We start from the raw sequence: 27,673 nt of genomic DNA on the forward strand, positions 1-27,673 counted from the left end.
TCATTTTGCTCCTCCTCGTAACTCCCGAGTTGTGGAAATGTTCTTACTTTTTTGATAGAAGACTGTCTAAATATTTCACCCAAAGATGGCTGAATTTCAATTCTGAAAATACAAAATCTCCCTCGCGTAAGACAGATTTCAAAATGTTTCATCCAAAGTGTGCACCAGGTCTGAAATGCAAATGTTCCTTGGGTGGGAGGAGATATCTAGATACTTTCAATTAACAGAGGATCTCCCCCCCCCCTAAAAAATAGTATACACTTCTGGGATTGAAATTTCAACAGATTACATCATAAATGTGTTTACGAGATATTTGTTGCTGCCAGTAATTGCCACCAGTTGCGCCCGGTGCGCCTCCATCCCTTAATTTCCAAAGCGAAAAAAGTACAGCTACAAACGGCAGTTTTTGGACTGTAAAATGTCAAAATTTTCAAGGTCGCTCGCTTCGCTTGCTCGCATTGAATCGTCATGCCATTCTCCTGATGTTGCTGCCGGGTAATTGCCAGCAGTTGCGCCCAGTGCGCCCCCCCTATTTTTCAAAGCGAAAAAAATACAGCTACAAACGGCAGTTTTTGGACTGTAAGATGTCAAAATTTTCAAGCTCGCTCGCATCAGGGAGGTGGGAAGAGAAACACCTCCCTGCTCGCATTTAATCGTTATGTCACTCTCCTGATGTTGCTGCCAGTAATTGCCAGCAGTTGCGCCCGGTGCGCCCCCACCCCCTTAATTTCCTAAGCGAAAAAAGTACAGCTACAAACGGCAGTTTTTGGACTGTAAAATGTCAAAATTTTCAAGGGTGCTCGCTTCGCTCGCTCGCATTGAATCGTCATGCCATTCTCCTGATGTTGCTGCCGGGTAATTGCCAGCAGTTGCGCCTGGTGCGCCCCCCCCCCCCCTTATTTTTCAAAGCGAAAAAGATATAGCTACAAACGGCAGTTTTGGGACTGTGAAATGTCAAAATTTTCAAGCTCGCTCGCATTCAAACATTATGTCATTCTCCTGATGTTGCTGCCAGTAATTGTCAGCAGTTGCACCCGGTGCGCCCCCACCCCCCTTAATTTCCTAAGCGAAAAAATATAGCTACCAACTGCCGTTTTCGGACTGCACGATGTCAAAATTTTCAAGCTCGCTTGCTTTGCTCGCTCGCATTTAATCGCTATGCTATTCTCTTGATGTTGCTGCCGGGTAATTGCCAGCAGTTGCGCCCGGTGCCCCCCCCTTAATTTTCAAAGCGAAAAAATGTAGCTACAAACGGCAGTTTGGGGACTGTAAAATGTCAAAATTTTCAATCTCGCTTGCTTCACTCGCTCGCATTAAATCGTTATGTCATTCTCCTGATGTTGCTGCCAGTATTACATTGCCAGCAAATGCGCCCGGTGCGCCCACCTTAATTTCCAAAGCGAAAAAAATATATAGCTACAAACAGCCGCTTTTGGACTGTACAATGTCAAAATTCATGATCGCGTTCATGATCTTCAGTGTAAGAATTAAGACAAGAAGTTTCTCTAAATTATACCATTTTATAGGCAAAATTGTTCAATAATAATCTACATAAAATGTACTGCTACCTTAAACATGTTGGACTGTTTCAAGTCGATAGAACACGCAAAAAAAAAAAAAATGAATCAAATTGCACCGTTTACAACATCAATGTGCAAAAAGTTCTCACTGTGGGAGGGGGAAACCCCCCTCCCACACCCTCCCACACCCTCCCCCCTCGCTCGTGTCTCTCCCTCGCATCTAACCGCTCCCCCTAAGATCAAATCCTGGCTACACCGGTGATAGGCCCCACTATTTAGTAGGCCTTCACAGTGATGTCGCACAGACCAGGGAGGTGACGTGCACAGGCGGAGCAAGAGCTGAAATACCACGACATAGTCATTCAATTTAATATCTATATTTCTTTTTCTTACTTGTTTTTTTATAGGAAAAAAATCCCAAATTTCACCAAGTGTGCACCAGATCGCTGAATTTGAGGTCTGAAAATGCTAAAATTTTCGTGTGGGAGGGGGATACCCCCCTCCCACACCCTCCTCCAGGCCGCTCCGCTCCCTCGCACAGATATTCAAACTCAAAGTCCCTCCCCTACTCCCCATCATTAAAACGGAACGATGCCCCTGTGATGATTGCTTCACTGACTTAAATCAAGAAAATTGAAGAATACAATAATAGCTACAGGAAAATATCTACTACGTTATTCAAGAAATGGATATCCTTATTAGCATTTTATTTAATTTATTTGGGCATTATTCAGGGCTGCGCTACGTTTTTGAAAGGGGGGGGGCAAAATCGCTTGTCAGTCAAGAAGAAAGAACATCAAAAGACAAGAGAAACAACAACAAAAAAGTCTTCATATTTTTAAGGTCTGATTTTCCGCCGAAAGTCGGCTGACAAGAAAAAACAAACAAGCAAAAACAAGAACAAAAAATTCGTCATATTTTTGCTGCCACTTCCCTCCCACTTTGCATGGAAAAGAGTGGGACATTTGATCCCTGTAAAGTGTGTGTGTGTGTGTGTGTGGGGGGGGGGGGGGGCAAGCTTCCCCCCCCCAGGGCTGCGCCGGTCCGGTTATGGGCTTGTAGTCGTGGTGATGGTGACTATCGCCAATCATCCCCCCCACTCCTCAGTACGGATTTACGCGTTGGTACAGGCATGCTGTATAATGTGTATACGATCTTAAATGAATCCCACAAGGATTGGAACAATCGTCCCCCAGCATTCCCACTGATCAATTACTAGCCATCCCCTTTAAACCATTTGTGAGATATGGAGAAAAATGTAAAATTTTAACCTTTTGACTTGACCTTTGACCACACGACCTTAAACTCTCTCTGGAAAATCTTTATTTGGTAACATACATGTGTACACTAAGTTTCAAGAAAATACCTTCACGCATTGCATGGATATGGGGGAAATAGTGACATTTTGAGCATTTGACCTTGACCTTTTGACATTTGATCTGGAGCATGTGCACCTAAAAGTTGATAGGCACAACTTTGCCCACTCATACGTGCCAAGTTTCATTAGGATACCTCAAATAGTTTTTTTGTTACACTGTCCACAAAATTGATTACGGACAGAAGGACGGACAGACTGAAGGAAGGACGGATGGATGGACAGACGGAAGGACGGAAGGATGGACAACCCGAAAACATAATGCCTCCGGCATCACTTCATGCCGGAGGAACAAAAATGTATGACTCAATGAGTACATGTATGAAGTTCAGTAGATTTTAGTCTATGACAAAGGAACAGTACTTACAGATCATTTTCTGCTACTAGTAAGGATGACGTTATAAATCACGAGTCTGACTGAGAAATGAAAGAGGAAACTACAGCCTGTATGAATAAATGGTTGTTAGACCATGCATAGTACTTTTTTTTAAGCCTTTGATATTCTCCTTTTTCCCATTGGAATCCAAGACTAAAGACTATAATTTCAGAGAAGTTGACCAACCTACATTGTATATTATATAGCCTTTGGCCACTGGGTTCTAACATAACAAGGCCTAAAAAGTAAGATTTTAGTAAATTAGTACTATTATTGAAGATCTAAGTGAGATGTAGACTTGTCTTCTGTTCATAGGTTTCTAAATATCTCACAGCTTCAGCTTAGCTGTATCATCACAAATAAGAATGACAATCAGAGTGGCATATTTAGAAGTTCCATACAATTCTCTTGGTTCAATATCTTCCAGAACAGGTAAACCATTAATGATCCATCACACCCTGATTACACTCAATTTTCAAGCACAGAAAGAGTGATGATGTAGCGCAAAAGATGAACAGATATCACAGTGCTAAAAGGAGACAACTGGAATATGATATTGAAAGACCAGGCATCAATACTCCAGCCACTTCAGAGGATATTGGTGATGTAGTCGAGCTCCCGTCAATGATTATGCAACCCAGGGTAAACACAGCTGCTCCTGCCTCTGTCAATTCTGAAATGAGCAGCAATGTCAATCCCCCATCCCAGCTCAAGGCACCTTGTTTGAAATCATCACCAATGACCATGAGAACATGGCTGTCTGATGCTGAACAAAGTATGATCTACCAAGAGATGGATGCCCTTAGAGCTGATAGAGATTCAACTCTTACAAGTCTGAAAGAAACTGAGGAAAAACTAAAGAAAGCCTCACTAACAGCAGATTCAGTGGAAAACAATGACAGACACTGCAAAGAAAATACCGGACTGTCGTGGGTTGTCTTCTTAACAACATTCAATTTTTTTTTCACACTGTTGAAGCTATAACAAGCGCGCCATTTGAATTTCTATCGACCCACACCAACATAGCTAAAACAACGCTGATAGAGGTATTCTGGAAATGGATTGATATCGTGTACATCAACTTATCTTTACTTGTTCGCAGTCCAGATCCAGAAGCTGTTTGCCTTATACAGTGAAACTCCGTTATAACGAGGTCCATGGGACCGGCGATATTACCTCGTTATAACCGGTACCTTGTTATAACCGTACGCATTTAAAACAGAGAAAAACATAAGCGTGAAGTCATATACCCATCAATCAAACTTAAGAGCAGTCTTTGCATTATTATCACACAAGTATGGACCATTATTATTGAGAGAATAAAGGGGAATTATTTGTGAAGTGATACAAAAAAAAAAGATGAAAAAAGTAGAGGTTGAAATGCATTCTTTATTTTTCTTCCAAAAATTTCTTCGCATAACAGTTGCAGATACGTTGTTGAGAAGTAGGCCCACTCGACAGAGTCATATTCGTGATTCTTTCTACAATATCTCTTCCTCTTGTATGAACAAAATCACTTTGTATAAAATGCGTTCGTTAAATTTTTCTAAACACCAGCGTAAATAGAATAACACACATGCGTTGTTTACTGTAACTTGCGAGGTATTTTACGCTGTTAGTACCCAGCGGGAATGCGATGATTTCATGAATCATTTCAGCTGTAATCTTACACATGTATTATGTTTGCGCCCGAAGGGATTAAAAGCGCGTTCTTTATTTTCTTCCGAAAATCTCTTCGCGTTTTGTACATCCATTCTTGAACTAGATATATCGTTACGGCGACTGATATGCCTCCGCCATAATGCATGGTTCTCCTAATAGGTCTATAGTACAATGTCTTGACAATGTGTGATGACAGTTTCACACAATTGGCAAAATATTAAAATGACAGGTTTGACAAAAATGTGCTGAATGTTCACTTTCCTAGAACTAGGTTCAATTGGATGAATTATTAAAATGTCAGAGTGCAGGTATTTGGGGAACTGATGATTTTTACTTGCCTTTTGACCCTTTTATAAGTTTATGCATTGAGTAATTTTCAAGGTATTGACAAAAAGTATAATTTCAGTATCAAATGGGAAAATAGCATTATCTAAACCTCGCCTTTGACCTTTGACCTCAGTTCCAAAGAGAATCACTGTTAGGTTGAACATGCATAAATATGTAAGTTTCATGATGATACCTTGAGTTACTTTTGAGATATGGAGGAAAAAGTGCAATTCAGCACTTTCACTTGACCTTTGACCTTTGACCTTTTGGCAAGAAACTTCCCACAGAATATATATATTGGGTAATACATGTATACATCAAGTTAAAAAAAAAACCTTCAAGCATTGCATAAATATAAGGAAAGTAGTGATATTTTGAGGAGTTGACCTTGACCTTTGACCCCTGACCTTTGAACCATGACCCCTAACTTCCCTAGATAATCACTGCCCATTGGAACAAGCATATATACTAAGTTCCATGAAGATACCTTGAACCATTTGAGAGATATGGAGAAAAACATGAATTTTCAACCTTTTTTTCACAAAATTACCTGTGACCTTTGACCTTTGACCCTGTGACCCTAAAATCCAAACAAAGTATTATCCCCCCAGGATATACCCTCATACCAAGTTTGATGTAAAACCACCACACGGTTCTTGAGATATTGACAAAAACAAAACGGGACGGAAGTACGTACGTACGGACGGACGGACGGACGACCCGAAAACATAATGCCTCCAGCCACTTCGTTGGCGGAGGCGGAGGTAAATGTGATCCTTTTAAACGAAACTCTACCTCGTAGACCATTCTGAAAGAAAGAAAATCTTTATTGTGAAATGCAGTGTTAAATGATAATGAACAAACCCAGATCTATTCAAACTGTTAAATGAATTTGTTTCTTTTTCTGAACACTGACTCAAAGAGATTAAAATGCGTTATGCAACTATTTTTACGCTATACTGTCACCCGGCGGGTCCGCGATGATTTCATTAATTATTTCAGTTTTAATCATTTATGAACTATACACACTAATATTTACTAACCACCAAAATAACTGGAAGTCGGAACTAAAAATGTAAAGGATGTAATGATGAGTTGCATAGCATTTCAAAAACATATTTGTCCATTTTTGACCATGAGTGTCACTACATGAAAAGTTTTTGAATGCGCTATTCTTTTTTTTTTCTCGTTGCTGTGTGTTCTGACCTGATATCACGCACAAGTATCTCACCAAAAAGAAAATTGAATTATTATGTTCAATAACCTAGTAGGAACATCGGAAGGCAATCCTGTTTCTTATCGCGCTGGTTAGAAGAAAACATGGAAGGAACGGTACTCGTTTATTCGTCGCGGATAATGGGCGGTAAAGAAGGATAACGGTGGGACTAAAACATGTTTGTTTCCGAGTCTTCTCGCTTCAGATAGTTCATGTATAGAGAGACGGCACGGGGATCGTATACATATCCTTGTGTGGATTAACAATTTTATGATATAATCTGAATACTATTCAGACTAGGTACCAGTATGACAGTAACATGGTGTAATAATCACATACACATACACACACACACACACACACACACACAAAAGATACAATTCTGAATTTGTTTCCAGTTGCAGATTCATTTTTAACATTTGTACATCAATATTGATTAACATTAAAGACAGCCAATCCCTTTTGCATTCAAATTTTTAAAAAATTGGTAAGAACAGGTACCCCCATTGAAGAAAACACTAGCAGGAAACCTCCTGTAAATTTTGAACCCAAAAGGGTCTTTATTTGTTTTGTTAAATTGACCATTCAGATTTGAATAATTTTTTACGTTCTACGAAAAAAATTACAAATCGAAACTACTAGTCTAGTTTTACAGACCTGTGTGATGCACTTAGTTGCACATGTATTTCATGTAAGTGGCGTGTTGTTATTTGCCATCAATAACAAAGTAAGAGAAGCTAGAGAATTCTTATTTTCTGACAGCTTTAACATGCATATCTTTTGTTCGAAGTATAAGTATCAATATTTACAACCACAGGAGGAATAATGTATGCAGCTGTGCCTAGTACACAGAATACGTTACGGTGAGCGTTTGGTGCATTATTTGAATTTTAACGGCTAACAACCTTCAAATATCACAGAAATGTTATAGCTTTACAATAGTCTTGTCATTCTGGTGGAATATATCATGTTCTGTGCTATTTGGGAAGGAATGCAGAAGGGATGGCCCATCTTTAATATGTTCATGTCAGTCCCTCAGCCCGAGTATACTCAGGACTAGTCCACAGCCTGGAAAATGTCAGCCAGTGTATACTCGGGACATGTCCTAAATGGGCTAACCTGTTCCTTACGGGAACCTGGTATATCAGGTTCCTATGGGAGCAACTGATATAAAACAAGAGTGCCTGCTTTTGTGGCCTAAATTCATGTTTCTTTGTGTTACAATGCCCCCAAAAAGGGGTTTGATAAAAAGATAAGAGTTTATCATATCAGTATTTGTTCTCTTGCTGTTGGAAAATGCATATATCACAGTAATATTTACCTTTTTTCTCATTTAGTTTGCGCTTGTGCAGCTATAAAAACTCGTATGAATATGTACATAGCGATCAAAGCTGAGCTCAGTAGATTTCCGTGTTTGCTGACACCAGTCACCCCATTCAAGTGCCAGGTTTTGTGTAGATCACAAGAGTCTGTGAGCCCATCAGCACACACTCTAGTCATACCTCACGCCCGATCGATACTCTCATTGTTTGATGGTACATGTACTTGACCATGGGGGGGGGGGGGGGGATACATGCATTGCTTAACTGCTTTCGCACAGGTTGATTACCAACCTGTCCGTTCTCTGTCGACCGGCAAAGAGAATCTCATTTGGAGGCATTAAAGGCACTGAGAGAATTGCGGTTTATGTGTTTTCTTATCATTCTCTCCTCAAATGAACCCCAGTTATTTCATGCGATACAATCAATTTTTCATACATTAAAAAATATTATTAAACAAGTGAGGTAAACTTTCTTACCAGGTTGTATTCTGGTTTGAACATCTCATCCAATGCTTTGTCTGTGATGACAACGGTCCCAGGTTCACAATTGATACCTCCACAGGTTCCCATTCGGATGAAGACTGGGTCTTTGCACTGGGCATAATGGACCAGCTTGATGATCTCATGTAGGACCACAGAGGCAGAAGGCTTTCCAATGCCATGCTGCCAGATAGGGAAATTACCATTATCAAAAATAAGAATATGCTGACTGTTATTCCATTTTGCACTGGTGCAAGCATGTATTGTCAACCTCATGTCGGCTAATTCAGCTAATTCAGCAAACTATTCAACTATCACTCAATGTGATTAATACCCCCACCTAACCCAGAGGGAGTTAGAAAGTAGCTCAACCAGCAAATACTTTGTATGTTTTTTATTGAAAAACAAAGTTACCATGGCAATGTATTGTCCAACACTGAATGTATATTTTCTCACTGATAGTCACATGTGTCGTAACTCCAGTCAAGTGCTCAAAACGTGAGGGAGTAAGACAAGAAAATTGGCGATTTCTATGATTTTCATATAAAATTCTGTTACCATGTCAACACAATGTTTGACATGAAACAAAAAATGAAGTTTGCACAACTATATATCACAGCCATCGCATGCGCCAAATTTCAAGTTAAAGCAGAAATTTACAGAGAATCTAGAAATATGACAAGTTCGATATCTACGGAAAGCTAAGAAGCTAGTTAACAAAACTGGATGTCTTTTAAACGATGTAACTTTACCCCCAAACTGTTTTTGAGATTGAAAAAACACCCAATTTCCATGACCACGTAGCTCCGTTTGCTACAAGAAACATCGGATTTGAGCGACGTCAGTAAATGTGTATGAGCTGATTTGCCGTACGGCTATATGAGACCCGCTCTGGCAAAACCCGAAACTTCTTGGCAAATGTGATTTTGCGCTACAGCCCAAAAAAGGTCAAAAAATGACCTACCTCAGGGACCAAATTGACATTTGGTATCACGTTGTAGGGGAAATTTTCTAGTTTCTGATTGATATCAACAACATTTCGAAATACAACCTACAAAATGTGGAATTCTGAAGAGAAAAGTGGGATGTCAATCTCAAAAGTTGGCCAAAATCTTACGTCTAAAGACCAAATCACCTTCGCTTGCGGCGAAAATGACTGTTCTTTTGGCGATCGTGTCTTAGATATTCTGCGTTGAACCCTGACACATTTGGCACCTACAGAAAGCTCTACCTCTGCTTATTCCAAATATGGTCATGGCATGATGTCATGCTACTCACTTTCATTCATAAATTCGTCTGAAACATGCGTAAGTTTATGCAAATCGTCTCCCAGACGCGTAAACAGCCTTGTTGCTTACCAAGACACGTGATCGAAATGCGTGTTCACGATTGGTCAACTGCGCCGAGGACCCCCTTGTTTACAAGCAACCTACGTGTTATACTATGGGGATCGCTGCAGCAGCGGTGCATGCTTGCATGCAACACGTGTATCGTGACTGCTGTTCAGCACGGAAATGTTGCAGTTTCCCGCTTTGTTAGACTGTTTTTTAGCAAGTTGAGGTAGAAATTAGAATTTAAACCAACACACAAGAGAAAAAGAAGGTCACATTTATCTAACAAACCTTCATCATGCCATTTCGAAGAAGAATCAAGCTGAAATCACGGCATCAAGGAATACCTCTTCACTGCCGATTCTGCTACTGTTGTGCATACACCTGATCACGGCAATTGCGAATCTTGAGCTGATTACGGTAGGTTTTGTGCTTTTCAAACATCGTATTTCCGTAAATTTATGGGTGTAAAAATGATTTCCAATCAATTACAGCTCTTTGACTTACTTATCATCCTTTATGAGTATGTAAGATTACCTCAGCTATACGCAATTCCCCCACAATGATCGATTTGTTGTGTCAATAATAACAGCAAATTGTGGCTGTACGAAGGAACAGCTGATCACGGCAATCGTGAATCTTGAGCTGACGATAGGTTTTGTGCTTTTCAAACTTTGTTTTTATGTAAATTTATGGGTGGAAAAAATTATTCCAATGAACACAAACAAACAAACAAACAATTTCACGACGTGAATATATAGTTTTGGCAGACGATTTATTCTAGATTGACAATAAATTACACACCAATTTCCTGAAAAGTGAACACAGTTTGCATATAGATACGCAAATCCCACCGGGTTGCATACACATTTAGTGACGTCGTAGATTTGGCACTTTTCGTAGCCGCATCGAACTTTTTTTAGTGCCCAAATTTGGTAAAGATAAAGATTCTTATATTCAAAGCAGAGACAACTCTATTGCATGATTTATGTCAGAAATTAATCAAAATAACATAAAATGATGGAAAACAGTAAATTTATATGAGATTATTTCATATAAATTTCTTCTTTAAGTGCTCAAAAGCTGAGGGAATAAGCTGAATTCACAATATCACATAATTTTCATTCAAATTGTGCTGTTACCATGGCAACACCTTTTTCAAGAATGACAAAAGATAAATTTTGCACATCTAGGAAATTATATTGGTCACATGAGCTAAATTTGAAGCCAAATGCTCAAGAAACTGAGTTAGCTGAACCAAAATGTTTATATGATTTTCATTCAAAATATACTGTTACCACGGCAACACATTGTTCAACAATGATGAAAGATAAAGTTTGCACATCTGTGTACTATAGCAGTCACATGTGCCAAATTTCAAGCTAGATGTTTGAAAACTGAGGGAGTTAACTGAATCCAAAGTAATTTTGGATTTTCACTCAAAATATGTTGTTACCATGGCAACACATTGTTCAACAATGACAAAAGAAAAAGTTTGCTAATCTATGTACTATAGCAGTCAAATGTGCCAAATTTCAAGCCAAATGCTCATAGACTGAGGGAGTTAACTGAACCCACAGTATTTTTGCATGATTTTCATTCAAAATATGCTGTTACCATGGCAACATATTGTTCAACAATGACGAAAGATAAAAACTGCACATCCATGTACTATAGAGGTCACATGTGCAAAATTTTCAAGCCATATGCTCACAGACAGAGGAAGTTAGCTGAATCCACAACATTTTTGTATTCTTTTTAGTGAAAAAATGCTGTTAGCATGGCAATGCATTGTTCAACATCGACAAAATATGTGTTCTGCACATCTACGTAGTGGTCACATGTGCTAAAATTCAAGTCAAATATTCAGGGAGTTAGGCCAATCCACATATTTTTGTATGATAGGTATAAAAACTGCTGTTGCCATTGCAACAGATTTATTCACAAACAAGTACACATTACATTGATCATATAATCCCAAATTTGAACTGAATTGCTACAAAACTAAGAGAGTAGTTTGATCCACAACACAAGATTTTTCAAAAAATTTGCCATTGCCAGGGCAATGCATTATGCAATGCTAATGAAAAAGGTGTTTTGCACATCATCCTTTGATGGTGGTCACACATGCCAAATATGGCGTTACTTGCTCAAAAGATGAGAGAGAATTTCGATCCAAAAGTTTTTATGAAAATATGCCCTTGCCATGGCAACACATTATGCGATACTAACGGAAAAGTTGTCTTGCACATCTACCTTTGATAGCGGTCTCACATGTCAAATTTGGGGTCAATTGCTCAAAAAATGAGAGAGTTGTCACATCTTCATTTGATAGCAGTCACACATGCCAAATTTAGGATTAATTGCTCAAAAAATGAGAGTATTTCGATCCACAATTTTTAATGAAAATATGCCATTGCCATGGCAATGCATTATGCGATACTAATGGAAAAGGTGTCTTGCACATCTACCTTTGATAGTGGTCTCACATGCCAAATTTGGGGTCAATCGCTCAACAAATGAGAGAGTAGTTCGATCCACAAGATTTTGCAACGGATCGACGGACCGCCCGACCGCCCACCCTCCCTCAGAGTTTTTCCTTTATATCCCCATACACACTATGTGTGGATGGGGGTATAATAAGCTTCACTATTATTGCAATCATCAGATATTTGTGCAAAATAGAACTTTGTATAGAAGTCACCCTATGAAGAATGATAATTTAGTAAATCTGTGACAAAAGGTAGCTATGTGTAATGAAAAAGTCTTCAGCAGTCATAGAAAGCATACAAGGTATGTGTAAAGGAATATTCTGCAGTACATGTAGGCTAGGGTGTATTGCTTGGCCATGCATCCAGCACAAATCTGCCAATAGTGCCATGAACAGCTTATCATCTAAAGCTGAAAGTGTCTGCATTAAAAAAATAAATGACTGACAGAACTAGAACTGTCACTCAATGTGATTAATACCCCACTTAAAACTGAGGGAGATAGCTATAAAACCAACAGTAATTATATGATACGCTAACAGTGTATCACCTATTGTGTTTGTATGGAATCTTCCTTTTTTTTCGTCTTTCTTTCTGACGAATTTAATAAACAAAATATCTCAACAATGGCATAACCAATTAACATGAAATTTTCAGTCAACATATCTCATGTCAATATCTAATGACATGAAACTTTTCTTGACAACAACATATCTGTGACGTCATCTGGGCGCCATTTTAATATTTTCAGATGTCACATGATCTTCACAACTAAATGTAATTTCCGAATCATTTTTGGTAGACATTTGATTTAGGATATAAGACTTTTCCATGTCAAATGTCTATCAATGTCTACTCCAATAAAAGGTGCAACATCTACTCCATGGAGATCTGTATTCATGATTTGAATTCGTCCTTGGACAATGATTGTCTGTCTTTATCCTCTAATTAGCATGTAATTTGTGTTTGACAAATTTATAGTGACTTTATTAGCATTACACCGGTATAGTACGTTCTTTAATTGTAAGGCTATTCCTCCCAAATCTATCTCATACTTTTTGACTGGCAATGTATAGATTAGAATCATCAGCGAACAATCTCAAAGTAAAATAATAATTTGAATTTGGTAGATCATTAACATACAATAGAAAGACATTTTATTCCAAAACAGACCCCCAAGGTACACCGTAAGTTACTAGTTTGCACTCAGAGAGTACCTTGTTACAACTAACAAATTGAAATCTGTTAGCTAAATAATCTTTAAACTAATCGAAGGGGCACACACTGCACCCAATAATGCTTTAGTTTCTTAAATGATGAATGATATTGAAAATAACTAAAACTATCACTCAATGTGATTAATACCCCCACCTAACACTGAGGGAGTTAGCTCAACCAGCAATTACTTTGTATGCTTTTTATTGAAAAAAAGAAGAAGAAACCATTGCAATGTATTGTTCAACATTGAATAAATGTATATTTTGCTCACTTATAGTCACATGTGCCAAACTCAAGTCAGGTGCTCAAAACCTGAGAGAGTAAGATAAGTAAATTGGCAATTTCTATGATTTTTGTTTAAAAATGTTGTTACCATGGCAACACAATGTTTGACATAACAAAAAGTGAAATTGCACAACTACATATCACAGCTGTCACATGTGCCAAATTTCAAGTCAAATGCTCAAAAGCTGAGGGAGTCAGCTGAATTCATATTATCGCATGATTTTCATTCAGAATATGCTGTTACCATGGCAACACATTTTTCAACAATGACAAAAGATAAATTTTGCACATCTAGGTTATACAGTTATCCCATGTGCCAAATTTGAAACCAAATGCTCAAAAACTGAAAGAGTTAGCAGAACTACAATTTTTGTATGATTTTCATTCAAAATATACTGTTACCATGGCAACACATTGTTCAACAATGATGAAAGATGAAGTTTGCACATCTTCGTACTAAAACGGTCACATGTGCCAAATTTCAAGCCAAATGCTCAAAGACTGAGGGAGTTAACTGAATCCACAGTATTTTTGTATGATTTTCAAACAAAATATGCTGTTACCATGGCAACACATTGCTCAACAATGACAAAAGATTAAGTTTGCACATCTACGTATCATAGCCGTCACATGTGCCAAATTTCAAGCCATATGCTCAAAGACTGAGGGAGTTAACTGAATCCACAATATTTTTGTATTCTTCTTAGTGAAAAAATGCTGTTGCAATGGCAAACCATTGTTCAACAATGATGAAAGATTAAGTTTGCACATCTACCTACCATAGTGGTCACATGTGCCAAAATTCAAACAAAATGCTAAAAGTCTGAGGGAGTAAGCTGAATCCACATTTCTATATGCTTTTTAGTGAAAAAATGCTGTTACCATGGCAACGCATTGTTTAAGAATGACAAAAGATTAAGTTTACACATCTACGTACTATAGCGGTCACATGTACCAAATTTCATGCCAAGTGCTCAAAAAAATTTTGTAAGATTTCTTAAAAATTTGCCGTTGCCATGGCAACGCATTATGCAATACTCACGAAAAAGGTGTCATACACATCTTTATTTGAAAGTGGTCCCACATGCCAAATTTGGGGTCAATTCCTCAAAAAATGAGAGTAGTTTGATCCAGAATATTTTGCAAGTTTTCAAACTTGCCGTTGCCATGGCAACGCATGATGCAATACTAACGAAAAAGGTGTCTTGCACATCTTCCTTTGATAGTGGTTACACATGCCAAATTTCAAATTAATTGTTCAAAAAATGAGAGTAGTTTGATTCACAAAGTTCTTTTTGCAAATGCTTTTTAACATATGCCGTTGCCATGGCAACGCATTACGCGATACTAATCAAAAAGGTGTCTTGCACATCTACCTTTGATAGCAGTCACACATGCCAAATCTGGGGTTAATTGCTCAGAAAATGAGAGAGTAGTTTGATCCACAACTTTTTGCAAGATTTTTTAAAATTTGTCGTTGCCATGGCAACGCATGATGCAATACTTACGAAAAAGGTGTCTTGCACATCTTCATTTGATAGCAGTCACACATGCCAAATTTGGGGTTTTTTGCTCAAAAAATGAAAGAGTAGTTCGATCCACAAGTATTTATGAAAATATGCCGTTACCATGACAACGCATTATGCAATACTAACAAAAAAGGTGTCTTGCACATCTACCTTTGATAGCGGTCTCACATGCCAAATTTTGGGTCAATTGCTCAAAAAATGAGAGAGTAGTTCCATCCACAATTTTTTTGCAACGGACCGACCGCCCGACCGACCACCCGCCATCCAAGTGATTATACCCCCATACACACTATGTGTGGGTGGGGGTATAAAAATTACTATAGTGACCATTCCTTTATCTATATTCAGACTGAATATCATCATAAGTCAAGTTGATCAAGGAAAGCTTTGTTGTACTATACTTTTTTCTGAAGCCATATTGATGCTCATAAAATTTTATTCTTTTCTAGGAAATTTAGTAATCTATCACTTCCATTGTTATCATTCCATTTTACTTTCTAAGCTTTCATTCCTCTTTTTCTTTTTTGTTTTCTCTCCCCCCCCCTTCCTTCTCTCTACCTATAGTCCCATCTCTCCTTGACTTACCTTTCCTTTGGGATTATTCATCCTTTCTCCATTTGATTCCACGTTCCATAGTCCACATCGTTCACCGACTTCGTTCTTCTCGTGGTTTCATGAATCTTCACTTCTCTCTCCTGTCTCCATGATTTTCCAACCTTCAACTCCTCCCTCTTCCTCTTCCCTTCTATTTTATCTTTCTCCTCCTAACAATGTCCAAACATCTCACTTGATTCTCACTTTATTCTTCCTTACCACTCTCTCTGTTCCCTTTTCTCCCGTCTGCACTAGTGCAACTTCAAGTTCCAGCTCATTACTGTCCCCCACTCTTTGCTTTTTGCCCTCCTTACAACCCCCATAATGTCGCTTCCCTCCTCAATTCTCATCTTTCTAGGCTCTTCTTCTGCCAAGCAACAATCCAGATAAGTTCTACATACACATGATGTTACAGCAAGCCTTTCTCCCTCATTAGTTTTATCCTGGGTTTAAAAATCCTCTCTTAAAAAAAAAAATGTAGATAGGAATTATTAGACTACTACAAAATGTCAGTACAGTCCTCTTTTAAAGGGATAGTACTGTATTAGTTGAGATGAGGATTGAGCTTTTGCACATACCTTTTTGCGAGATACTAAGAAACCACTAATGAAATGTTACAGAACATACAATTTTAAGAAGAATTCAAAGTTTATTTCATGAAAATTGATTTTGAAATGGCAGATATATCCCAAACAAAGTAAAACAAAGCAATGTTCTTGCCAGAAAAGGTGGGACCCACCTTTTATTAAGATCTCTTTGTTCTACTTAGTTTTGGATATCTCAGCCATTTCAAAACCAATTTTCATCAAATAAACTTTGAACTCCTCTTAGAATTACATGCTCTTTCATATTTCATAAGAGGTTCCTCTTTATCTCACAAAAAGAGATGAATACTTGAAGCCCCATCTCGACCAAAACTATATCACCCCTTTCATTATCAGTGAAGTACAATACAAGAATAAAGTTATGTAAAATGCAAGGTGGAGGTCACTTACATTGACACAAAGAACACAACCTGACTTGAAGATGCAGTATCTTTCCCCTCTGGTATAGTCCTTCCACTCCACTTTCAGCTGTTCAGCTACAAACTCTGAAAACCTTTTCATCCGGCTTGGGGTTCCACCCATGCAGATAAACTATTAAGAAACAAAATAAAGACTTGTATAAAACATTGTTAATAGGTCAGGTCCATTGAAAATCTTGCATCGTGAGCTCCTTCTCCAGTTTTGAAGCAATTCCAATGAAACTTAGGGTACATGATGACATTGAGGTGTAAATGCGCAAGACATGTTTTTTTTTTTTGTGTGTGTGTGTGTTAGAGAAAAGCATTGTCACAGTAACCACAATTTTCCCAAAACCTTGTGGAGCAAACTACTTTCACAGTACAGTATTCATCGCATAATCAGGCATCTGATAATCGGGATCCTCGCTTAAATGATATACGCTTCCCAGAAACATTTCCAACGCACGTTATTTTCACTGGATAATCGGGCGGGGACCTCTGATAAACGGGACAATTTTCCTTCAAGCGATCTTTGATTTTGTTAATATTTTACACAAAAAATCTACCAAAATACCACAACAATATTTCAAAGATTCCGTATCAGTTGTCGTTTACAACAAACTTACAAAGCAAGCTTCGGATTGGTGTGTTTTGACCTCCGTCCATCCAGTACATGTACATGCATAGCCACGAAAGCGCCGTGTATAAGTATCCATGCCATTGCAAAGCACATGCCTTCGCAAACATTCTTCTCCCCTACATAAGCAAAGCCATGTGCTCGCTTGCAATTCCTACTCGACTCACATCCAATAAAAAACATGCCTCGCTCATACAGCCCAGGCTGTGTGCGTTGTTTAATCTCAGTCATACACTCTGAGGGCAAAGTCCATTGTTATCGCGCGCCTTCGTATCTTGTTATCTACTGTCTTTGGTTTCAACTTTCAATACAGCTGTACACTGTGATCTGTGTGTACGTCACAATCTTCCTCAGTTGTGACTGGGCAAAAGTTACGTGATTGAAATGGGCTATGAACAGTTATTTATTCAGTGAAATGGGGGAGAGAGTGGGAGGGAGAGCGTGAAAGATGAGAAGGGTTCAATGTATGTGCGAATACGTAACGTTTTATGAATCTAGACTATGAGTTGACATTGATTACGTGTACACGCGTGTTTGACAGAAGAATCGAACCCGGTTGCGATTACTCTACATCATTGCGAGAATGCAGGGAGAGCTGGAGGGTCGCGCCGAGGGGTAGCGTGTTGTGTATTCATGAACATGTACAGTACGTCAGTATGCATGTGTGTGTGTGTGTGTGTGTGCACTACATGTACATGTCGTATGCCGTTAGTGTATGGTGAGTACTCATCGCGAAATCGGGCACCTCGCTTAAAGGGGCCGTGTTTGCTACTCCCAACCTGTCCCGATTATGCGATGAATACTGTATTTAAAAAGGGATTGTAAGTATAAATGAAATTTCAAACTGTTTCAATTTTTTTAAAAGATAAACTCTCACCCTGTAGTATAACACATTCATCTTCCACTGGTAAACTGGCACCTCGTCTACAACCACACTGTCCACTGTTCACCTAGTCTAATGCCATCTTGTCTAAACTCGCTTCATCTACTACCAACTCGTCTCGGAGTAGCATTTTGTAGCAAAATGTACAATATAGGTAAAAAATCAAGGTCAAAGGTCAAAGAAGTCAAAGGTCAAAATTCTGTGTAGAAGTTTTGAAGCCCTCACCTAGTGCCATCACATAAAGCAAATGGAATCGAAATCGGGTTAGAAATGGCGAAGGAGTAGCATTTTGTAGCAAAATGTACAATATAGGTCAAAGGTCAAGGTCAAAGGTCACGACTGAAAGTCTGTGTAGAAGTTTCAAAGCTCCCATGTAGTGCTATCATATAAAGCAAACAGAATCAAAATTGGCTCATAAATGACAGAGAAGTAGCAAATTGAACATTTTGATCACACACGGACGCACACACGGACGGACGCACGGACGCACGCGCGCACAGACACACACACGTACGGAGCCCGTTTCATAGTCCCCTGCTCGAACTCGTTCGGCGGGGACAATTAGTCTAATAACCAGTTAGTCTACTCCCAACTGGTCTACTCCAAACTGGTCTACTCCCAACTGGTCTACTCCCAACTGGTCTACACCCAACTGGTCTACTCCCAACTGGTCTACTCCCAACTGGTCTACTCCCAACTGGTCTACTTGTTATATAGGTTTTTTTTTTTTGTCTACTCCAAACTCCTTACTTAAAGGGATGTACAGTTTTGGTTGAGACCTAATTTCAGGTTTCTAACAGTTTTTGGTGAGATAATGACAAATCTCTTATGAAATATGAAATAGCATGTAATTCTATGAGGAATTCAACATTTATTTGATGAAAATTGGTTTTGAAATAGCTGAGATATCCAAAAAAGAGCGCTTCTAATAAAGTGTGGGACCCACACTTTATTACGATCTCTTTGTTTTACTTTGTTTTTGGATGTTTCAGTCATTCGAAACCCGATTTTCATCAAATAAATTTTGAATTCCTCTTAAAATGGTATGCTGTGTACTATATCATAAGCGTTTTCTTGGTATCTCGCAAAAAGTTAAAAGCCCAATTCTCATCTCCACCAATACTGTACCATCCCTTTAAGTCTACTTCATCTAGTTTCCTTTCCCATTGAAATAGGTTGAACACTCTTGGTGCCCCAATTGGTTTAAATTTTTTGTTCTAATTATGACTTTTTATAAAAAGAATAATGTCACAGTGTGGTGTATAGACGAGTGTGGTGTATAGACGAGTTGGGTGTAGACCAGATGGGTATAGACCATGTTGGGTATAGACGAACTAAGGGATGGACGATATGATAACTAGACAAAGTGAATGTAGACGAGATGATTTGTAGACGAGGTGGGAGTAGACAAAGTGGCAGTAGGCGAAATGGATATTAGACGACATGACAAGTAGACATCGTGAGTATAGACAACTTGGCTATTAGATCAATTGCTCAGTAGACGAAATGCTCCTTAGACGAGTTGGGTATTAGACAGTACGGGTAGTGGGCAAAGTGACTATTAGACAATATGTGTACCAGACAAAACAAGTTGTAGACCAAATGGGTATTAGACGAATCAGTAATAGACGATTTGCCAGTAGACCAATTGGAAAATAGACAGAGTGGCTGTAGACGAGGTCACTATAAACCCTTCCACTACATATATGCAGTTATGATGAAAAAACATAGCAGTTTGAGAGCGCTTCCTCGCCAAAATGTTTCCAACCTAATTTATGACAAGATGATATGCAGACATCAAAACTAGGAAACAGCACAGCTTGCATGCATCAACCGAGCTAAATGTGTACAGCTATCCATCCAATATCGCACATGAACGATGTTGCTTGGAGAAATAGTTTAAGCAATTCTATGCAGTTTAAGTGTGATGTGTTCCGATTTCTACAGTAGGTTTAGGAAATTGTAGTTTTGGAAAGGTACCATCTTGCCAGTTTCATAATTATGTTGTTGGTGAATAAACTAAGAACGAGGAGAACAATTCAGACTTGTGTGTTTTGGCTGACTGCTTTTCCAATGACACTGCAGCTTGATGTGTGGCCACGTTCATTTCGTGCAGAGTGCCACAGTGGGTCTGATTTTAATCTTACCAAACATTCTTTGGTATGCTCAGAACATTTCAAAGATGAATGTATTGATAAATCTGTGGCCATGAAGAGGAAGATGGGTTTCCCTTGTCGATCTAAGGTATTTTCAGTTTCAACAAGCAAAGCACCAACAACTGCACGTTCTGCACAACAAAACAACAAACTTTTTTCTTCAAATTCATGAAACACTGATCAATTCAGTGCTTATGTAAGCCCCCGTTCCACTATGCCGTTCTCGCTACGATTTGACAATTTTCTCAGGTCGGGAAGGATCGGGTAAAACCTGAGCCGATCTGGACACAGTACGATGTTAGAACGCTCTAAGTACGCTGCAGTTACGACTACCAAATGCTTGCTACGCTCTTACTACGATGATCGGGAATGAGACATTACGATCTCTGCCGCTGCCGGTACGCTTTAGAACGATGTAGCTACGCTGTCAGTGCGATGTTGCCGTTGTTATCCGATCGATGCACGCTGTATCTACGCTCTGAACGATCTATACGATATTATTACGCTGTTACCCCGTTCAGAGAGCTGAAAAGTGCCCAATGTGCCCCGATGTACCCCGATTCGACTGTCGGTCTGCAGTCAGTCAACTCATTAGCATGCAGAACCGAAGAAATATACTGTGGACCTCGAAGAGGCTCCTCAACTCACGGTTCTTTTGCAGCAATGCATTGAATACACAAAGACGTGCTGATTTTTCCAAGGCTTTTTCTTGATGTCCTTGCTTTTATAGTCCGTCTTCCTCCAGTTGTAGATGATTTCATATTCTTCAAAATTCTGCTATGTCCTCTTCCTCCTCTTTCAGCATCACGTGAAGTCTCTCTTTCTTCGCCTTTTGGGTACCTGCTTCGCTGCTTTCTTCTCTTCTTTTTCTTCATCTCTTCTCCTTCTTTGAAAATTACAGCTAAAATTACTTCCCGTTCTTGTGCCGATGTTACTACGCTCAGACCTTGTTACGCTCATCCCGCTGCGTTTACGCCGTCACTACGCTCTCCCCGCTGCGTTTACGCTGTCACTACGCTCTTCCCGCTTGCCGTACAATTGAAAATATGTCAATTTTGATCGGGGAGATCGGGAAGAAATTTTGAACCGGTTCAAAATTTCTTCCCGATCTGAAAAAATGCCCGCTCCAACCCCGACCTCCACACGCTGCTGCTACGATGCTTCCAATCCCCGCACGCTTTTGCCGCTCTCTCCCGATCTGCTAGATCGGGACAGATCGGGGTCCAAATCGTGATAGTGGAACGGGGGCTTAACATCTATGTAGGGCAATTTGTCAATCAGTTGCAAACTTTTTTCTATCACTGAGCCTGGTTCTGCTACTAGCAATGCCACAGTATGCCCTGCAGGCTGGTCCAGCTGAGCCTGATGAGGCTGGCTCTTCTAGAACATATATTCCAGTTTCAGAGGAGCACATCTCAAAAGAAAAAAAAAAGAAGGCCGATTTAAGTTTAAAATATTTCCAGCTTCAACAATCAAAGAATCAACAATCGCACGTTCTACACAACAAACTCTTTCTATCGCTGAGAAAGGTTCTGTTTGTGTGTGTGTTTGTAGTATCTTGTGGGTATCTTGTGAGTTTGATCAGGTCTGCTGTGCTCTTTATTAATGTACATCCTAAGTTTATGAAGAAATCCCCAAATGTCACAAGGTTTTGGTAAAACTGTGGTTACCATGGCAATGCTTTGTCTGGTAAACATAGAAATCAGGTTTCCACATCTATACCTCATTGCCATAATGTCCACCATATTTGATTTCAATTGCTTTAAAACTGTGGAAATAGTTCACTCCAGAAGATTTTCAAGAAAATATGCAGTTACCATGGCAATGCCTTGATGGGTACAAACACAAAAACATGTCTTGCACATCTACACGTCCATGTCATCATGTACCCTTGAATTGCTTGAAGGAGTTCGCGATGCAAGATTTGCAATCGAAAGCCCTTCCTTCCGACAGCCCTACTGACCACACGCTGATTCCTTATCCCCCCATATACTTTCTGAATGCGAGGGTATAACAATAAACTAATTTAAAACTATCACTCAATGTGATTGATACCCCCACATAACACTGAAGGAGTTATCTCAACCAGCAATTACTTTGTATGCTTTTCATTGAAAAAAAATTATAACCCCGGTATTGTTCAACATTGAATAAATGTATATTTTGCTCACTGAGAGTCAATTGTGCCATATCTCAAGTCAAGTGCTCAAAACCCGAGTAAGATATATCAGCAATTCCTATGATTTTCATACAAAATTCAATTAACATGGGAACACAATGTTTGACATTAACAAAAAAATGAAGTTTGCACAACTATATATCATAGCCGTCACAAAGTTTTCGAGTCAAAAGCTCAAAAGCTGAGGGAGTTATCTTACTATGGCAAGCCAAAGGGGAATATATTCATCATTTGCATTTATATTCATCTCTGAGGAAATATATTCATCTCTGAAGAAATACATTCATCTTTTGAAATTGTTTACATTCATCTCTGAAGAAATATATTCATCTTTTGAATGTAGTCTATTCATCTTCAACACATATATTTATCTTCTACTAACGTTGTCATTCTAAGATATCCATCTTTTCTATATGTTCGTCTTTGAATTTATTCATCATTGTTTATGTTCATCTTATCACTATATTCATCTTTTTTATTTATTCATCTTTCTAATGTATTCATCTATGGAATATATTCATCTTTTCAATATTTTTGTCTTTTAATTCATTTATTTTTTCAATATTTTTATTTTCATTTATATTCATCTTTTTCATTTATTCATCTTTTCATAATTATATTCATCTTTTAATTTTATTCATCTTTTTCTTATATTCATCTTTTTTATTTATCTTTTCAATTTATTAATCTCTCAAATTATATTCCTCTTTTTTCATTAGATGTCTTTTTGTTCGCCTGTTTAAAATGGCACGAGATGGCGCTCGTATCTGTGCGACTCCAGAGCCCTTGATCTGTGCGACTCTGTGCGACTCTTATTCATGCATTTATTCCACCTCAGGTTTGTTCGTCTTTCATATACGTTCATCTCTCAAAAATCATTCGTCTTTGACAACATATATTCATCTTCTCCAATGGGCACGAGATGGCGCTGCTTTCTGCTCTACTACTACTAGCTAGATACCAGTACAGTGAAATCCCGTTATAACGAGGTCCATGGGACCGGCGATATTACCTCATTATAACCGGTACCTCGTTATAACCGTACGCATCAAAAACAGAGGAAAACATAAGCACGACATCATATACCCATCAATGAAACTTAAGAACATCCTTTGCATTGTTATTACACAATTATGGGTCATTATTATGGAGAGAATAAAGGGAAATTATTTGTGAATTAGACGAAGAAATAGGGGCTGAAATGAGTTAATTCTTTATTGTAATTCTTGTTTGTTAAGTTTTTTATAAACACCAGCGCAAATAGAGTAACTACAAACGTTGTTTACCGTAACTTGCGAGGTATTTTTACGCTGTTGGTGCTCAGCGGGAATGCGATGATTTCATGAGTGATTTCGGCTGTAATCTTGTATAATGTATGATCATTGCGCCCGAATGGATTAAAAATGCGTTCTTTATTTTCTTCCGAAAAATCTCTTCGGGTTTTGTACAACCGCTCTTGAAAAATATGCGACAGGATTGAATGTGGAAGGTTGTCATCCTTTCACGCAAATCTGTACCTGGTAGACCATTCTGAAAGAAAGAAAAATCTTCATTGTGAAATGCAGTGCTAAAATTGTGATAATGAACAAACCCAGATCTATTCAAACTAATAAATGCGTTTGTTTCTTTTTCTGATTTAGGTTAACATGCGTCATTCAACTTTTTACGCTACTGTCACCTTTCGAGATCGCGATGATTTCAGAGTAAAATACAGGCATTAGTTGTTTACCGTAACTTGCGAGGTATCTTACGCTGTTGGTGCCCAGCGGGAATTCGATAATTTCATGAATCATTTTGGCTGTAATTTTATACAATGTATGATTGTTGCGCCCGAAGGGATTGAAAATGCGTTCTTTATTTTCTTCCGAAAATGCGAAGCGGGAATTCGATAATTTCATGAATCATTTCGGCTGTGATTTCATACAATGTATGATCGTTGCGCCTGAAGGGATTGAAAATGCGTTATTTTCTTCCGAAAATCTCTTCGCGTTTTGTACATCCGTTCTTGAACTGTTGAATGCGTTTGTTTCTTTTTCGAACACCGATTAAGTACGTTAACATGCGTTATTCAACTATTTTTACGCTATAAAATACTGTCACCCGGCGAAATCAAGATGATTTTATCAATTATTTCGGCTTTAATCATACACTCTCATATTTAAATCATCATTTGTTAAATGATAATGAACAAGTCCAGATCTACTCAAACTAATAAATGCGTTTGTTTCTTTATCTGAACACCGATAAAGTAGGTTAACATGCGTTATTTAACTATTTTTACGCTACTGTCACCAGGCGGAATCGCGATGATTTCACTAATTATTTCTGCTTTAATCATGCACACTCATATTCAAATTGTCATTTGTTAAATGATAATGAACAAATCCAGATCTATTCAAACTAATAAATGCGTTTGTTTCTTTTTCAGATCACCGATTAAGTAGGTAAACATGCGTTATTCAACTATTTTAATGCTACTGTCACCTGGCGGGATCGCGATGATTTCAATATTTCGGCTTTAATCATCCAAACTCATATTTGCTAACCAGCAAAAGAACTGGAAGTCGGAACTAAAATTGGAAAGGATATAATGATGAGTTTCACACGCATTCCAATTGTCCATTTTTGGCCACAAGTGTCGCTACATGAAAAGTTTTTGATTGCGTTATCCATTTTTTTTCTCATTGCGCTGTGGTCTGCCCTAATATCACACACGCGTTTCACGCGAAAAAGAAAATCGAATGATTATATTTAATAATTTAGTAGGAACATCGGAAGGCATTCTTGTGTCTTATCGCGTGATTTAGAAGAAAACACAGAAGAACAGTTTTCTGCAAAACGGGAAAAGACGTGGATAGCGTGAATTCGGCTTTCAATGTTTCGTTTGTCGCGTGTTTGAAAGCGGCAATTTAGTCAAGAAAAGGGACCTCGTTATATCCGATCAAATTGCTTATGTTTTTCTTTATCATGATTTATCGAAATTGCATGACGCAAATCTCTCGTTTGAAGAGGCTACACCCCAGTAAATAATGCCAGTGCATATCTTGGCAATCAATGACTTAAAGTCAAAGATATAAAACACCTGTTTCTTGACCCTGGCCTAATCTAGGCATCAGTCATCGCCACAGCGCCACAGGAGGGGGGGGGGGGGGCACCGCGAGAGGAGGAAATTGTTTTGGTTTTGGCATGGGCCATGTAGCTCCATGGTGCGTGTGTGTGTGTACGTGTGTGTGTGTGAGTGTAGACATTCAGCGTATGCAGACAGAGCATGCCTGTACTGTAGTGACCGGAACTATTGTCATTCCATTTTGCTCTCCCCTTCTCCCTCCCCCATCTCTCCCCCCTCTCCCTCCCTCTCTCCCCCTCGCTCTCCCTCTCTCTCTCTCTCCCTCTCTCTCTCTCTTTCTCAATGATCCAGTCAGCAGGCTGATTGTAACCAGGGAGGTAGTCTCACCTCCCCGTTGTAACTCACTGCCAAATAGCACATTGTCAGCACCGGCAAACTGGCAATGCTCTCCTTCTTATTCCTGTATTTTCGTTATTTACGGGTCAATTTTTTTCGTTCGAAATGTAAAATGGATGACCATAGAATTTCTCAATAGAATATAAAATTGAAAACTTTAGAAAGGATAGAGAAAATTGAGTTCACTTTGAATGGTCTGCCACAGGCAGATATCCTTATCATGCTCTTACCAGGGAGGCCCACCTCCCTGCTCTTACGTAATACGACAGCTGCTTTCTCAACGATCCAGTCAGCAGGCTGATTGTAACCAGGGAGTAGTCTCACCTCCCCGTTGTAACTCACTGCCAAATAGCACCGGCAAACTGGCAATGCTCTCCTTCTTATTCCTGTATTTTCGTTATTTACGGGTCAATTTTTTTCGTTCGAAATGTAAAATGGATGACCATAGAATTTCTCAATAGAATATAAAATTGAAAACTTTAAAAAGGATAGAGAAAATTGAGTTCACTTTGAATGGTCTGCCACAGGCAGATATCCTTATCATGCTCTTACGTAATACGACAGCTGCTGGAGTCATCAAACCCTGGCTTGGCCTCCAGGTTTGTCACGCCTGAGCAGAAAGTTTATTTGCAATGGACAAGTACTTCGACTCCCAACTCCCAAACGACAAATATACGCACCCCACTTTGGGTACACCCCGGTTGGGGACTCGCCTCAAACGAGGGATTGACGGCATGGTCCTCGTTATAACTGGAATCTCGTTATAACTGAACTCGTCATAACCGATTCGTTTACACGCAAAGGAAAACGGGACCGACGCGATCACCTCGTTATAAGCGGTTCCTCGTTATAACCGAACTCGTTATAACGGGGTTTCACTGTATGCGGTACCCAATACACCAAGGCTGCGCAATCGCCAGGACCAAGGGCAAGGGCTCTGCTCTGCTCGAGGGAACTGAGCTCACTCGCTAGAGCTACTACCTCGCCTTAACCAAAGAAAGTGCACGGAGATCAGTCGAGTGGTAAGCCAAAGAAATACGTCTAATCTGTTTATTTAAATTTCAGGGTTTTCATTTAAAATACCGACCGTAGACTTAGATCTTCACCGACTAGTAGTAGTAGTAGACTCTAAGAGTCTAACAGTTACAGTACTGGTAACCGCACTTACAGTTAAGCTCAGTCCCATGTATGACATTTTTTGTGGCTTCTTGTTGAATAGGGTTTTTAACACCCTTTAGCCTTAAAAGGCCTCCACACACCTAACTTTAGACAGAAATAACCATCAGTTTCTGGGGAAAAATTACGGCCTTATCGTGAAATCTGTCACCTCTCTTCCCGTGGGTTTACTGTGGCGTTCGGGCTGCGTCGTGGCCCGGAGAAAAAGCTGGGTGTCAAACTGTTCCCATCTCTCCTGCGACTAATTTTGCTGTACCGGCAATATACAAATCAATTTCTATGAAGCTAGTTTAGATACTTATAAAGTAGATACTTATATTTCTAATTTGTTTACTATGCAAATCTATTACAGGAAAGGTAGAAATCCAGTTTTTCCACCAAAGAAAATTAAAAATGCATTTTCAACCCTCGAATAATTCAGCGTTGTTTACAAGGTAGACATGTCTGAAATAA

At 39.0% G+C, this 27,673-nt stretch overlaps 1 protein-coding gene across 1 annotated transcript in view; it reads right to left on the reverse strand.

The window, feature by feature from the left end:
* LOC139727798 (uridine phosphorylase 2-like) overlaps positions 1-27,673 on the reverse strand; it is a 119,811-nt gene that overhangs the window by 39,369 nt on the left and 52,769 nt on the right. The window contains exons 4-5 of the mRNA XM_071638802.1: positions 16,719-16,859; positions 8,275-8,460 (exon numbers count right to left, since the gene is read on the reverse strand). Coding sequence (XP_071494903.1) covers positions 8,275-8,460; positions 16,719-16,859 — 327 coding nt within the window. The remainder of the gene's footprint in view (positions 1-8,274; positions 8,461-16,718; positions 16,860-27,673) is intronic.

This window comes from Diadema antillarum, unplaced genomic scaffold (assembly GCF_040938485.1).
Source record: "Diadema antillarum isolate AM-2024a unplaced genomic scaffold, OU_Dant_1.0 scf00000001, whole genome shotgun sequence".
Taxonomy (NCBI): Eukaryota; Metazoa; Echinodermata; class Echinoidea; order Diadematoida; family Diadematidae; genus Diadema; species Diadema antillarum.